Source organism: Panthera pardus, unplaced genomic scaffold (assembly GCF_024362965.1).
Source record: "Panthera pardus isolate Hobbes unplaced genomic scaffold, ASM2436296v1 HiC_scaffold_19, whole genome shotgun sequence".
NCBI classification, from domain to species: domain Eukaryota; kingdom Metazoa; phylum Chordata; class Mammalia; order Carnivora; family Felidae; genus Panthera; species Panthera pardus.
Genome location: NW_026526754.1, coordinates 24029293 through 24043614, shown reverse-complemented (window position 1 = coordinate 24043614; position 14322 = coordinate 24029293). Strand labels below are relative to the sequence as shown.

Below are 14322 nucleotides of genomic sequence, written 5' to 3'. Positions count from 1 at the left end.
TCAGTGTGGAGAGCGGCCGCTATACTGGACAGCGCCATTCTGGAGACGACAGAGGGCACGTCTCAGACGAAGCCGAGTGTCCTTGGTTCCTGCACCAGCTGGACAGTCCCAGAGTTGCGCTTACCGTACATTTGGCAGGCTGAGTGGCGGTGTGGGGACTTACAGGAGGCGAGTGAGGTGATGTGCAGGACGGGGACTTGTGATGAAGAGGCCCAGGACACTTGAGGCCACCCGCTGCTTCCCTCACTCGCCTGTTTCCCCTTTTGTTTGTATCTCAGGCACAGTGTTCCTCACGGATGTTTAATAAATCGGGTTTTTTTGTTTTGTTGTTTTTTAATGTTTATTTATTTTGAGAAGGGGGCGGGACAGAGAGAGGGGGACAGAGAATCCCAAGCAGGCTCTGCACTACCAGCACAGAGCCCCATGTGGGGCTTGAACCCACGAATTGGGAGATCGTGACTGGAGCCGAAATCACGAGTTGGACATTCAACCAACTGGGCCACCCAGGCACCTCAATAAATACTTTGTTTTTAAAATAAAACCCTCAAGGGCGCCTGGGTGGCTCAGTTGGTTGACGCTGCGACTTTATCTCAGGTTACGATTTAACGGTTCTTGAGTTCAAGTCCCGCATCAGGCTTTGCGCTGACAGCACGGAGCCTGCTTAGGATTCTCTGTCTCCCTCTCTCTCTGACCCTACCCTGCTCATCCATTCTCTCTCGCAAAATAAATAAACATTAAAAAAATTTTTTTAACAAAAAAATAAAGCCCCATTCTGACAAAATCACAAGAGCCACCCGTCCCTAACTTGGGTCATATGTGCCAGAAATAGCCACGTCCTAACTGCTCTACCATATTTATGTGTGTAGATAGGTTCAGGTGTTAAAACAGCACGTCCTCATGGCAGCGCTGGGAGCACGGTCCGCTCCTCGATGAGGCTGTTGTTCTGAAGACGCAGCAGGGCCTTGCCTCCGGGGTGGACAGTTGTCACTCAGTTGTAAGGACTTTTCCCTCCAGAACTGCTCTCATCCTTTTTCCTTGTACGTGTCGTCCTGGGAGAAGTGCCTTCCGGTGAGGTGGTGTTTCCTTTGTCCCTCTGCTGTCCAGCATGGACCCATGCCCTGCACCGTCCCAATATGGAGGGATGGCTTCTTCTTTCCCATTGTGCTTTTTCCTTGAGGCATAATTATCAAGACCCCTCCTTCCTGTTTTTTAAATCTAATTGGAAGATCTGTCCTCCCTGGCCTTCCCTTGTCCGCGTGCTGTGGTGCACCGAGAGCCCACGGATGAGCCGGTGTTAGCATCGGTGGAGTGAAGCATGTGAGCCAGGCCTCCTTGGCTGTCCACTGCATTCTCCATTCGGGGGTCCTATGTAATATGTTTCTTCCGCCCAGAAATTGGGGGACAGTGAGGTTGGTTTTCACAGTCACACTTCTTGTGACGCTCCTGGCAAAACCCGCAGTCAGTGTGTTATTACTGTAGGGTTTTCTCGCTGTCTTTTCTGCATTCTACTTGTGTTTTGACTTTTCTCTACTTCCTTGGAAGTCCCTAGCGATAAAAGAGGTCAGACTTTCACGTCTGTTTTGTATGAAAGTTCAGAGGCAGCTGGAAACTGACTGCGGTCCCCAGATTGTGTTCAGGGTGGTGGTCTGCAAAGTTGGTGTTGAGAGTGATCGTGCCCTTTTTCCCCGTGCCCCGTATCGTGAAGACCTTCAAGTACCGGGGTAGGGAGCACAGGACAGCACTTTGCATATGTGGCTTCAGCAGTGGGTAGTGGGCCACGTGTTCCTGATGGGGCCTTGAATTGCTCGGGGCTGCCATGCGTTTCCCCCAAACCCACACGTTGTGGTTCCTTGTTACCGAGACTTAGGGAAACAGTTCTAAAAGTACAAGGTGAGATTGGAATTACTTTTAATGATACTCTCGGTGAAAGAAGTCCTGTAACTTGGTTCTCTTGTTGGAATAATTATTTTAAAAAATTATCCTTGTATGAAGCTGAACATCACAGTAAACTTAATTGCACTGTAGGCCATTTGCCAGAGGTTCTAAAACCTGGTCTCAAGACCCCTTTGCATTCTTAAACTTAAGGATTCCAAAGAGTTTTTGTTTATGTAGTGTATACATATAGGTATTTATCATATTATAAGTTAAAACGGATTTTTTTAATTATTGTTATTTTTTTTTACTTAAATAGATGCTTTGTGTTGGGTGCCCCTGAGGATTTTGTGTCTGTCCTGTAGCAACATTATGACGGAAGCAGACGTAAAATTTGAACTCCAAAAGTCTCATCCTTTTGGCGACACAAAACCCGCCGCAGAGAATTAGAGCAGGAATTCTAATAAGCAGCGTGATAATAAAACCCAAATTCTGAAACCCCAGCAGTAGGTTACTGTTTTGGGGCTGCACTGGGGACTCAAAGGTGCTTTTGGAGCTGAGGCGTTTTGATCACTTTAATTTCTCTGTTGACTCTTTTCAACATTTTGTTAAGACTTTGAAACATCCAGTAAAGTTGAGAATTTTACAGCAAGTACTTACCATCCAGATTCTACGATTTCATTTTACCTGCTGCTTCCCTTACCTGCCCATCTCCCCACCCACGAGGACATTGCATTTCTTTTTAAGACATGGCATTGTTTGGTGCATTTCCAAGTAAGCTGTTCTTTTGACTCTTTCGCTGTGCTTTTCTCGCGTTGTTAATTATTTTTGGAAAACTGGTTGCTTACATTCCTCAGCCCATGATTCTCACTTGAACCACAGAACAGAGTTATCCGAGTGGCTGTTTCTCATCCCCTAAAGAAAGTCTGACTCGGAGACATAGGAGTCAAGCTGATCCATCCCAAGTGGCTTCCTTAAGACAACAGGGCTCAGCTGTCTGAGTCCCCATGGAGAGAAGCCACAGGGATGACAGTGGGCATCTTTACCTTTTCAGCCCTTACCTTGAGTTACCATTGACCCACTTCACCGGGGGGGGGGCGTGCGAACCTTGCGGTGTGCTCAGTGGTGTTTGCAGCGTGCTCAGTACCGAAGCCACTCGTGCTGGCCTGTATCAGTTGTTCAAAGTGTAGGGCGTTGTTTAGTCTCTCGATGTCCTGTTGATGGCATGAAGTCAGCCGTGGTGGCGTCAGAACTTGCTACGAGTGAGGGGCTGTCCCCCAGCCAGCTGTGAGACATTTTCCAGGACGCCACTTAGCCCCCCGACATGTCCCGCGGGCTGTGGCTGTGTGTGTCCCGTGCACGCACGCCCACCGCATGCCCCCAGCCCTGCTTCAGGAAGAGCAGGGGATTCTCTGCGACCTTCTGAGCAACCCCCTCTCTGAAGCTGCGCTCGCGAGAGGTGACGACAGGTCAGCTCTTCTATTCTCTTGGTATCTGACCCCCCAGCTCTGTCCTCCCCTGGTTTCTTTCCATTTTTAAGTGGTGGACCATCGTGCGCACAAAAGTGTTGGTGTGCGTGCTCCACGGGTCTCCCGGTAACACGCTTCCCACTCCTCCTCTTATCTGTGTTTGTTTCCTTTCAAATTCCTCCTCGTCCACTCCTGAGACGCCGGCGCAGCCCGGGCCCCTCTGTCGCCCATTCCCGCTCTGTCTGAGCCTCTTCTGTTGATCTGTTGATGACTTTCAGATCTGACAGTTCAGCTGAGACCCTTGCTCGGGACCCCAGATCCCTGTGAATATTTTCCCCAAGGTGGCCTGCTGGTGCCTCTACCCATGTGCCCAGACGGACCCGTCACTTCCGTTGCCACCCCTGCGATGAGTTTCCCGCAGACGTGATTGGTGCTGACCTTCAGGCGTCCCTGTTCCGCACGAGGGGCTCGGCCTCACAGCCCTGGCGTGGCCCCAGGGGACCATCATGGAGTCTTCTTCCTGTCACTGTGGCCGCCATCCCCTCTGCCGCCTGTGGGTTCTCCCGCCTAGTCCATCCCCAGCAGGGACCTGCTCTGTGGCTGGGCCACAGTCCTCCCATTTAGGAAGCATGTCATGGCATGCACGGTGGCAGCTGCTATCTATCACAGCACTGACCGCCAGGCGCCATCCTCAAAATGTGTGCACCTAGTTGATATCACAGTCCCGTGAAGTGGGACTAGGTGTTCCTTTCGTTCAGGGATTGAGTATCTGCCCAAGGTCTCTGAGCTGGAAAGAGACGTTTCAGACTGAGCCCATGTGGCAGCAGATCCCATGGGCTTACCTTGACCTGCCTGGGGGAGGCCTATCTTGGGGCTTGTGGGCTTGCCTTGTCTGTGCCTGTGTCTCCCTGTGACGTTTACTCATGTCCCTGCTCTGGTCTCGTCACTCCTCCGAGTTCCTGGCTCCAGCCACGAGCAAACTTGTGCAGACGCCATGCTCTGTCCTTCCTGGACCTTGGTCATTCTGTCCCTCTGCCCAGATGGGCTCCTCCCTTTGAAGTCCAGCTCAGACATTACTGCTTTGAACTTTGTAATGTTTATGTCACTCGTGGTTAGTGCTGTGCCTGGTACATACTAAGGCTGAATAGAATGTTTGCCTTAATATACAAATAAGTGAAATTCCTCGGGCCCTTAGATCAAGTGCCATATCACTAACCATTGAAATGGAATATGTGCATGTTTATTTCCTATTTTTGCTACTTGAGAAATCTCTTTTATCAGCTTTACATTTTTTAGATCATGCCATGCATCACTCTTGTTTTTATTTCTGTTTCTGGAGACCTAACAAATTTAATACAGGGTAGCTAAGATGATAAAAAAAAAGGAAAACAAATTATGGAGTTTTTAACTATAACATGATATGTCCTAGAAAAGATGTCAGAAAGGAGGCTCAGTTTAATCAACATAGTAGTGAATGCTAAGATTTTAACAACAGCCGGAGAAGTGCTTCTAAAAATGATCCCCATTAACACAGACAACCAAACGGAAGGGAGAAAGTCGATATTTGAGGAACATTGTTATTCAGCTGAGGCTTTGAAGAATACACTTTGTCAGTTTTCAAGTGAAAAACTAAATTCCAGTGATAAAAATTTCAGTGGGATGCATCTTAAATGTTATTCTGGTTCTGTTTTCTTTAAGTGGGAAGCCGTGGGGTCCGTTGTATAGGGACTCAAAAGGGGATGTTTGTGAGGGGTGGGGGGGGGAGGGTGATTTTTCATCTTTTCCCACAGTCATAAATGATGCTTTCCTGACTGTAGTTGCTCGTAGCATAGTTTTGGTAAGTTGTGAAGGGGTTTCCCGTGTGGGACATGTAGAAATTAAACTGTTAGGGGGGCCGGGGTAGCTCAGTCAGTGGAGCATCCGACTTTGCCTCAGGTCATGATCTCACGGTCCACGAGTTCGAGCCCCGAGCTCCGCATCGGACTATCTGCTTTCAGTGCAGAGTCTGCTTTGGATCCTCTGTCCTCCCCACTTCTGCCCCTCCCCCACTTGCTCTCTTTCTCTAGAAAGTAAACATTAAAAAAAAAAAAATGAAAGAAATTAAACTGTTTGACCAAAGATACCTTGAAATCAAGTAAAAGATCTATGGCCGAAAAGTTCCAACTCTACCCACTTTTTTCCAGGAAAGTTTCAAAAGAGCGACTCATTCTTGGAACACACTAAAGCCGTTATCTCTAGTTGTCTGATTTATAAGTATGATGTGACAATGCTCGAAATCACCTGAAGATGCTTGGCGGCAAAGGTGACCCTTGGAGCGTGGCAGCTTTAACTAGGAGCCCCCAGGGCTGCCATCGAGACAGTGTGTTCCTGGTCCTGGCTTTGTGGCTGCCGGCTGCGAGGCCTTTGGGTCTGGCTCGGTCCTGGACCGTCTGTGACTTTTTGCCAGCCCCGCCCTCATCCAGATGCCCAGTCCTGCCCCGGGACGCTGGAGCCCGTGCCTGGGGGGGCCGGCGGTGCCCTTGTTCTCTTCCACACGAGCTCCCTCCCTCCTTTTCCAGTTACTTCAGTGTATCGGTTTTTGAAATTAGGTATCGATCCAGTTACAAAAGTGGTAGTTCAGTGCAAGTAGATGTTTTATCGAAGGCCGCGTTGTGGTCTGACTTGCAGGACTGACAGAGGATTTCTCATGTACGTCTTGAGTGAGAAAAGAAGGAAAGTTAGAACAAACAGAATTTTAGGAGCACGCACATCTGCCTGTGCTTTGTCAGCTCAATGTGAGCGAGCAGGCTGGTCTAGACTCGGGTGCCCTTGCCCTGGCCCCACGGGTCCTCTGCGGGCGCGCCTGTGTGCCGTCCGGACCCCAGCCCGTTTCTCCGCAGCCCCGTCCACCTCTCAAGTGCTCCTGTGGCCTCGGCCTTGCAGTCTCGGCGTCTTTGTGGGCAGTGCAGATCCCACCCCCTCGTGGCGGGTTGACCTGTAGCCCCTGAGATTTAGCCACGTTTGCTTGCACTCTTCAGAAGGTCGTGAGGCTTCCCATCTGCCTGGCAGATGACCGTCTGCGGGACTGATCGGGGAGGCGCGAGGGACAGGGTCACTTTACCAGTCGAGCAGCGGATCATGACTAGATGTGTGTATGTGGGAGTGAGTACCCTCTAAAATCATGAGATTTAGGAAAAACTACTCCTCATTCCACCACCAAGCACAACAGTCCCTGTCCGTTTCGGTAACTTAGTCTTTCTTCTACATTTTAAACAGCTAAAGCCACGTTACACGTGCAGTTTGTGAACTCTTAGTTAATTTGACAAGTGTCTGTTCGTGTTTTCATTTTCGTGATCATGGTCTTTAATCTGAGCTCCAAACTTGACAGCATGTTTAGCCATCTTTGAAGCCTAATTAAACGTCCCCTACCCCCGCCCCACATCAGCCACCTTCGCCCCCACGCCTGCCGCAAGGCCCCGCGTGGCCGCAGGTGCCTTCTCAGGGAGAATCCCACCGCAGGCGGATTCCGGGAGCAGAGCTCGGCTGCCCGCAGGTGGGGTGGTGGCGCCGGCCCGGGGCGCTTGCTCCCGCCTCCCAGCCTGCAGCCCCGGAGTTCCAGAAGCCTCTGTTATTTGCGAACAGCTGAATAACGTCCATCTGCTTTTCACATTGTCCTGTCCAGATATGAGTCACTTCCGCTTTCAGGCCAGATGGGGTTTTCTCTTTTTACTTTTTTGCATAAATCCAAATATTAAATCCTGGAACATTTAGGTGCACGTTGCTGTCCTGTGGCCAGGGAGAATGCTGACTGCATTTTTCTGTGTTCATTGACTTCGTATGTTCTCTTGTTTGAAAAGGGGGAAGTTCTGGGTAAGAGTGATGTCATGTGGGTAAGTTGTAAAAAATACTGATCGGGGAAACAGAAAAGCTGTTTATTTGCTGACATTCTGACTGAGGAAGCCAGACAGGAACAGCATGCGATTTCACTGAGTGAAAATAAGGAGGTGTGCAACCTCAAAATGTGTTTTCTTTGTTTTGCCAGAAAGGAAATAAACGCTTTTTTGTTTTTTGGTTTTTTTTTTTTTTTTAGAGTAATTCCTTCCTGTAAGGTGCTATTTTAAGCTTAAAATACTCCAAACCGAATAGGTTCTAGAATCTCCCAAGGTGCGTATCGACCCTGATGCAACTTTACAAAGTGAGGGAGGCCTAGGAGAGAACACTTCAGCAAGTGAAAGGTCTTTCCAGCAACAGCCCATAACCTTGGAGTGCAGGGACCCGCCTCTTGTGTTTTCTGCTCTGTGCCCAGCCCCTGGAGTTTGACCTTGCGCCCAGCAGGAACCTGACGGGACACGTTGGTGAATGAACAATTGTTGGTTTTAGAGCAAGGATCGCACATTTTTTCTGCTCAGATCCAGATAGTAAATACTTTTGGCTTTAGGAAGCATAGGGTTTCTGGCGCAACTACTGGGCTCTGCTGTCGTGGGGTGGAAAGCAGCCACCGACGATATGTAAACAAATGGCATGGCTGTGTGCCGGCAAAGCCATTTACATAGACCGGCCGGGGGCAGCCTCTAGTCCGCCAGCCCTGCTCAGAACAGCGTTGCCCACTAGAACCCTCAACGGTGACCGAATGTTCTGTGTCTCTGCCGTACGGTATGGCAGCCACTGGCCACATCTGGCTGTTGAGCACTTAGAAGGTGATTAGTGCAACCGAAGAATTGGATTTTTAATTTTATTCTGTTGTAATTAATACAAATTTAAGTGGTCACGTGTGGTTAGTGGCAACAGCATCGGGCACCGCAGGGGTTAGAACCCTCCCCAGAGCAAGTTGCACAGAGCAGTTTGTTGTTCTCTGGGAGGTCTGTTCACAGTAAGGGAAGAAAGAGTTCTGTGGCCCAAAAAACTGGGGAATTGTTAATAGGAACTGATTTATTCATCGCAGGACTGCTCAGAGCCTTTGATGTGCTTATGTACACGGACAGTTTCTCGAGTTTTTCTCCTCCAAGCTTTTTTTTTTAATGTGTATTTATTTATTTTGAGAGAAAGAGGATGGCGGGGGGGGGGGGGAGGGAGAGAGAGAGAGAGAGGGAGAATCCCAAGTAGACTCTGCACTCTGCGCAGAGATCATGACCTGAGCCGAAAGCAAGAGTCGGACCCTTAACTGAGCCACCACGGCGCCCCTTCCTCCAGGCTCTTTGACTGTGAAGCTTTCTGGGCGTGCCCGTGAACACCTTCGGGCACTGGTGTTCTTAGAGAAGGCCTTGGAAGACTGTCCGTGTGGCAGTCCGGGACATTGGGCGTCCGCAGGACGTGGAGCGTAATCATTTCAGAAGTTGACGTCAAGTGTTTTATGTCGCACGGCGAGGCTTTGAAGCTCGTAGTGCACTGCCAAGGCACGTCTAGGAATAGTGAGCAGCGAAATGGGGGAAGGGGCGTACGACCCGCACGTGTTGAAGCTCTGTATCCGTCCCGGTCTTGCCTGACTAGCCGCGGGGTGGATGACTAGACTGTCCCCATCTGCAAGAGACATACACTGGAGGCAGCAGTTACAGGGGCACTTGAGGAACTTTGCTATCTGAATCGGAAATAGGACTTACGGCCCTTCGTGTGGTTTGGGAGTTTGTCTTCAACACGTATTTGTGCTCAGATATTTGCATTTTACAAACTTAATTTGCATCTTCAAACTTAAGCTTAAGTGCTGGGAACCTGATTGTACCATCTTAAAATGTTTTCACGTTTTTCTTTTTTAGTGTTTATTCATTTTTGAGAGAGGGAGAGAGATTGAGCGTGAGTGGAGGGGAGGGGCAGAGAGGGACACACAGAATCCGAAGCAGGCTCCAGGCTCCGAGCTGTCAGCACGGAGCCCGATGCGGGGATTAAACTCGGGAATGGCGAGATCATGACCTGAGCCGAAGTCAGACGCTTAACCGACTGAGCCACCCAGGTGCCCCTGTACCATTTTAGTTTTGAGGAGAAGGAGAAGGCACCCCTGTAAGTGGCAGGGAGGGGAGGGACTGATGTCTGCAGGAAGTTCTCACGGTGCTTCTGTCTCTCCTCTGCCACTGTCCGTCTGTGTGGCTGCGGCCTCTGACAGGCCCTCTCTGGTCTTCCGAGGCTAGGAACCTTCGTTACTTCCTCCGTAACCGCTGCCTTGAACCCCTCCGGCCTGGCCCTGTCCCAGAAGGATATCCGTATCTGTTGATGAAGAGACCCAGATGGGACTGTCTGGGCACTGGTGTCTGAGACAATCACAGCCGAAAACAAGGCGCATTCGTTTTTCAGAAATCAGAACAGATCAGAACTGGTCCTTAGTCATAATTAGAGGCTGTGCTCTTGTGCATTCAAGTCAACTTACGTTCTCTCTGCAAGTACCGTTCTCTTCCTTTTCTAGGATTTGAAGTTTTGCCTGTTTTTTTCTGTTCTGCTTTTCAATTCACCACTATTCTTGCGTGTGACTGCTCTGCCCCCCTCCTCAGTTCCTCTTCCCAGGCGAGCACGCCGCAGAGGAGAGTGGACTGCGCTGGCCTCAAGAGCCTCATTTTGAAAATTACTGAAATACCAAATGCTAACTAATATGTACTTCAAGTGTTATTTCATTTTTATAATTTTGTCTGTTGTTGTTGTTGTTGTTTTTTGCTTTTACAGTGAGTGTTGAAAAGATAGACCTGAAGGGATTGTCACACACAAAAAATGAAAGAAATGTTGAATGTTCCTTTGAGGTAAGATGTCATGTTTCGTTTTGTTTTTTTTTCCCCTTTTCTCCTCTGAGGGATAGGATGAAAACCTTTGCTGTGATCAGATACTTTGATTTATCTAAAGGGAAGACGGGCCTTATAGCCAAGCACCGTGCCAGTGCCGTGGGGGGGGGGGGCAGAAAGCCAGGCGTGGGCCGCGGGCGGGCCGTCTCCAGCCCGTGCGGCTGTTCCCCCCACAACCGGGCCTCGGCAGCCCGAGTGCTAAGCGTCGTCTAGACTGCTGTGCTCAGCTGCTGCTGGCTGCTCACCAGAGTTGGCTGAAGCAGAGACTCCGTGTGAAAATTGAGACACGCTGTGTATTAGGATTGGAGGCACACAGTAACGGTGGTTCGGTGGCCTCAGAGTGTGCCAGGAGGCAAACTGGGGAGGTCCTTCGGGGCCTGGGCTCTCCCAGCCGACTGCTTTGATCCCCTGGGGTGCAGCCCCGAGCCTCACGGTCCAGCCTGGCAGCCAGGGCTCCAGTCGTCACATTTTCATTCCAGGTAGCAAGAAGAGGAAGGGAAAGTTTACTTTTCTCTTTCTTTTAAGGAACATTCCTAAAGCAGCCACAGGTACTTCTATTTCTGTTTTGTTGACCCAGACTGAGTTTCTTGGTCCCACTTAGCTGCAGAAAAGGCTGGGAAATGTATTCTGGTGGCCGTGTCCCCACGGTTCTGTTTCTTACCCGCCACGTTGTGTGAGCTTCTCCTTTGACCATGTGCCTGAATACTGATTGACAAGGAAACCTGCTTCCTGCATCCTTGTGGGGAGTGTTCTCAGGAATCAAAGCTTCTGGTTAGTATCTAGTACGCATGCTGTGTGTGGTTCGCTAAGTTTTCACAGCTACATTGAAATACTTTTACCACTAAAAGAATAAAATCTACGTTTGGTTTGGGAGATACACTGCATTATGGGGATCCGTTGTTCCTGTTCTGCTATGCATGTGTCTTCGAATATACGGGAAAGACTTGCCTAAGGTTTTGGAGGTTGTCAAAACTTGGGACTGGCACCCACGTCTCAGCAACGGGAGAACCTTGGAATCCCGAAATCTTTAAGGCCTCAAAGGGGCGGGACTTAGCAGGTCCCTGGGACCCTGAGCACGTTTCCTGTCCCTCGTGCTCTGTGCCTCTCTGCCATCTCTCCCCTAGGGGTCCCCCGCCTCCGTGGGGTGGAGCCGTTCTGGGCTAGGGGGCCCCCACTCAGCCCATCTAGTCATGCTAGGCTTCGATCTGCCCCCGTCCTTGGGCCCACGACCTGGGCTTGTGGGAGGTGTGGTGACTGTGTCCGACACGATGCCCACACCTTCTCTCTGAAGACACGAGCTTTGGTGAAATACACACTTAGCCTCTTGTGTCCCCTTGGAGGAGGGAGTGATGGTCAGGGGTAGGGAGGCAGCGGGCTGGCGAGAATGGGGACGCAGTGCCCTGAGTCCCCTGCAGGTGAGCTGCACGACTCCGAGAGGAGCCTGGAGCCCCGGCCTTGTGGCCACGGGCAGCTCCGAGCTGGCGGCACCGGACCTGGGAGCGTCGCCCGGTGTGGATGCCGTCACACGGGTGAGGCGTGTAGTTGAAGACGTTTCTATCCCAGTGGGTAAGCTGAAGTGTTTTAGCACTTAACGCAGAAGCTTCGGTTTCTGAAGAGCTCCCTCCTCCTGATGTGAGAACTGGTAAAAGTATTCTTGTGTTCGGGAAAGTGGTAATCCTCCAGTAACCCGGAAGTCCAAACTGGTTTTTCTTTTGGGGTGCTGACTTGATATCCTTAAGGACTTCACAGTCCACGCTGTCTTTGAAGGCACAAAGGAAGGACATAGTCACCATGAAAAAAATATTGTTTACAAAACACTTTACTTTGCACAGCTTAAACTGTGTGCTTGTTCTGTGCTGGGCTTAGAGGGGTGCCGCTGACGGCTGCCGTTTATGCGTCAGCTTGGGGACTCCTGTCTCGCAAGGAAGTGAGGCCACCTGGGGGCCGCGTACAGTTGGGCATATAACTGGGAACTCTGCTAATAGCGTGTGGGTGGCCTGGGGACAGCAGTGAACCTGCCTTGGCTTACCCTTCTATCATCTGGAACGACCCCCCCCCCCAATATAAGCCCCTGTGGATTTTTCCGTTTTAGAAATCAACAAGCCAGCCCTCAAGTGTGTATCGAAAGAACAGTAGCATAGTCCAGGCAATTTTGAAAAGAAGACGGTTGGAAGCCGCACACTCCTGACTTCAGGACTTGCTGCTAGACCCCAGGGGCGCCGGTTTGGGGGGTCACCACAAGGTGGGGGGGAGTCCTCAGCTCTGGGCAGAGAGTCCATGGTTAGACTGACAGGTAAACGGCCAATTGGCAGGTAGGCAGTTCAGTGAAGAAAGGATGATCTTTTCTTTCTTTCTCCCTCCCTCCCTCCCTCCCTCCTTCTCTTTCTCTCTTTCTCTCTTTCTCTTCTCTTCTCAATGTTTATTTTTGAGAGAGAGAGAGAGAGAGAGCAAGTGAGTGTGAGCTGGGAAGGGGCAGAGAGAGAGAGGGAGGCCACAGGATCTGAAGCCGGCTCCAGGCTCCAAGCTGTCAGCACAGAGCCCGCCATGGGGCTCGAACCCATGAACTATGAGATCATGACCTAAGCCAAAGTTGGATGCTTAAATCAACTGAGCCACCCAGGTGCACCAAGGATGGTCTTTTCAACAAACAGTTCCCGAGCAAGCACCTATATGCAAAAATAGGAACCTTGACCAAACCTCACACCTTATACAAGATTACTTCAGAACTGGTCATAGTCCTAAACGCACAGCCTAAAATTATGAGTGTGGAAGAAAGCATACAAGACTGTATGGCGAGGCGGATTTCTTCACAACAGCACCAAGAACACGATCCATAAAAGACAAAATAAATACATTGGACTTGCTCAGGATATCAAACTTGGTCCCCAGAAGGCACCTTGAGGGCTGCCTGGGTGGCTCAGTCAGTTAAGCATCTGACTCTTCGTTTCGGCTCAGGTCACGATCTCACAGTTCCATGAGCTCGAGCCCCACATCAGGCTCTGTGCTGACAGCTCAGGGTCCTGGAGCCTGCTTCAGATTCTGTGTCTCCCTCTCTCTCTGCCCCTCCCCTGTGCGTGCACGCGCGCGCTCTCTCTCTCTCTCTCTCTCTCTCTCAAAAATAAACAAACATTTAAAAATTAAAAAAAAAAAAGGCGCCTTGAGGAGGTGCAAAGACAGACCACACACCAGGAGAAGGTGGTTGCAAGTTACATATTTGGTAGAGTTTTTATTTAGAGTTTGTAAAGAACTCTCCAAACTCAGTGATAAGAAAACAACCCAATAAAAAATGAGCCAAAGATGTGAACGGACACGTGAGCAGGGGACGTGTTTGGAGGGCCAATGTCCCACGTGAGCACATACTCCGTCTGTCTCACTAGTCATTAGGAGAACGTCAGGTAGACCCCTAGTGAGGCTCTGCGTGCCCACGTGGTGGCCGCAGCTGGGGACCGTCCCCGCACTGGTGGGGCATGTGCACAGGGCTGTAGTGTCTTTACAAGGTATCTGGTAGTTCTCTACAAAGTTAAATATTTCCCTGAAGTCTGACCCCTCAGTTCTTCTCCAAGGTGTTGATCCGCAGGAAATGAAAGCATTTGTTCCCACAGAGGTTTGTACAAGGATGTTCACGACAGCTTTATGTGTACCAGTCCGAGTATCCGTCCACAGGAGGGTGTGGGCCTACCCGGAGTGGAAAGGACTGAGCTGTTGCTACACCAGCAATGTGGAGAATGTGCAAATAATGACACTGTGTAAGAAAAGCCAGAGCCCTTGCCAGAAAAGAGCGTATTCTGTCCGAGCCCACTTGCACAAGGTTGTAGGAGGCGGACACTAACTACGGTGACGCAGGAGCAGCCTCCTCAGGAAAGGAGGAGGAAACTTCTAGAGGTGACGGGTGTGTTCGTTGTATCCACAGGAGTGATGGTTTCCTGGGCATAAATGCGTGCCCAAAATTACCGAGTTTTACACCCTTTAGATAGGTGCAGTTCATCGTCTGTTATAACTCAGTAAAACTTTTTTTAAAAAGCTACCTGAGGATTAAGCCTTTCCCTTTGCCCACAGAACCCTAACTAATGAAAATTAAATTGTCCGTTAAGTGTGGCATCTCTTGTACGGAAATAAGCAGCTCCTGTTCTGGGACTAGAGCAGGGAGAACACTTCTAGGGGCGTCCTCCGCGCGTGGCGGTGGGCCTGTGTGCTGGCAGCAGAGGGGACGCGGGGAAGCCTTCCTCCTGCCAGCCTTCCCGGGT

The 14322-nt window shown here is 50.2% G+C and overlaps 1 protein-coding gene across 1 annotated transcript in view; it reads left to right on the top strand.

Annotated features, from left to right (window-relative positions):
- Positions 1–14322, top strand: part of ZCCHC14 (zinc finger CCHC-type containing 14) — a 55384-nt gene that overhangs the window by 24183 nt on the left and 16879 nt on the right. Inside the window, 1 exon segment of the mRNA XM_019412975.2 lies at positions 9966–10039. Coding sequence (XP_019268520.2) covers positions 9966–10039 — 74 coding nt within the window.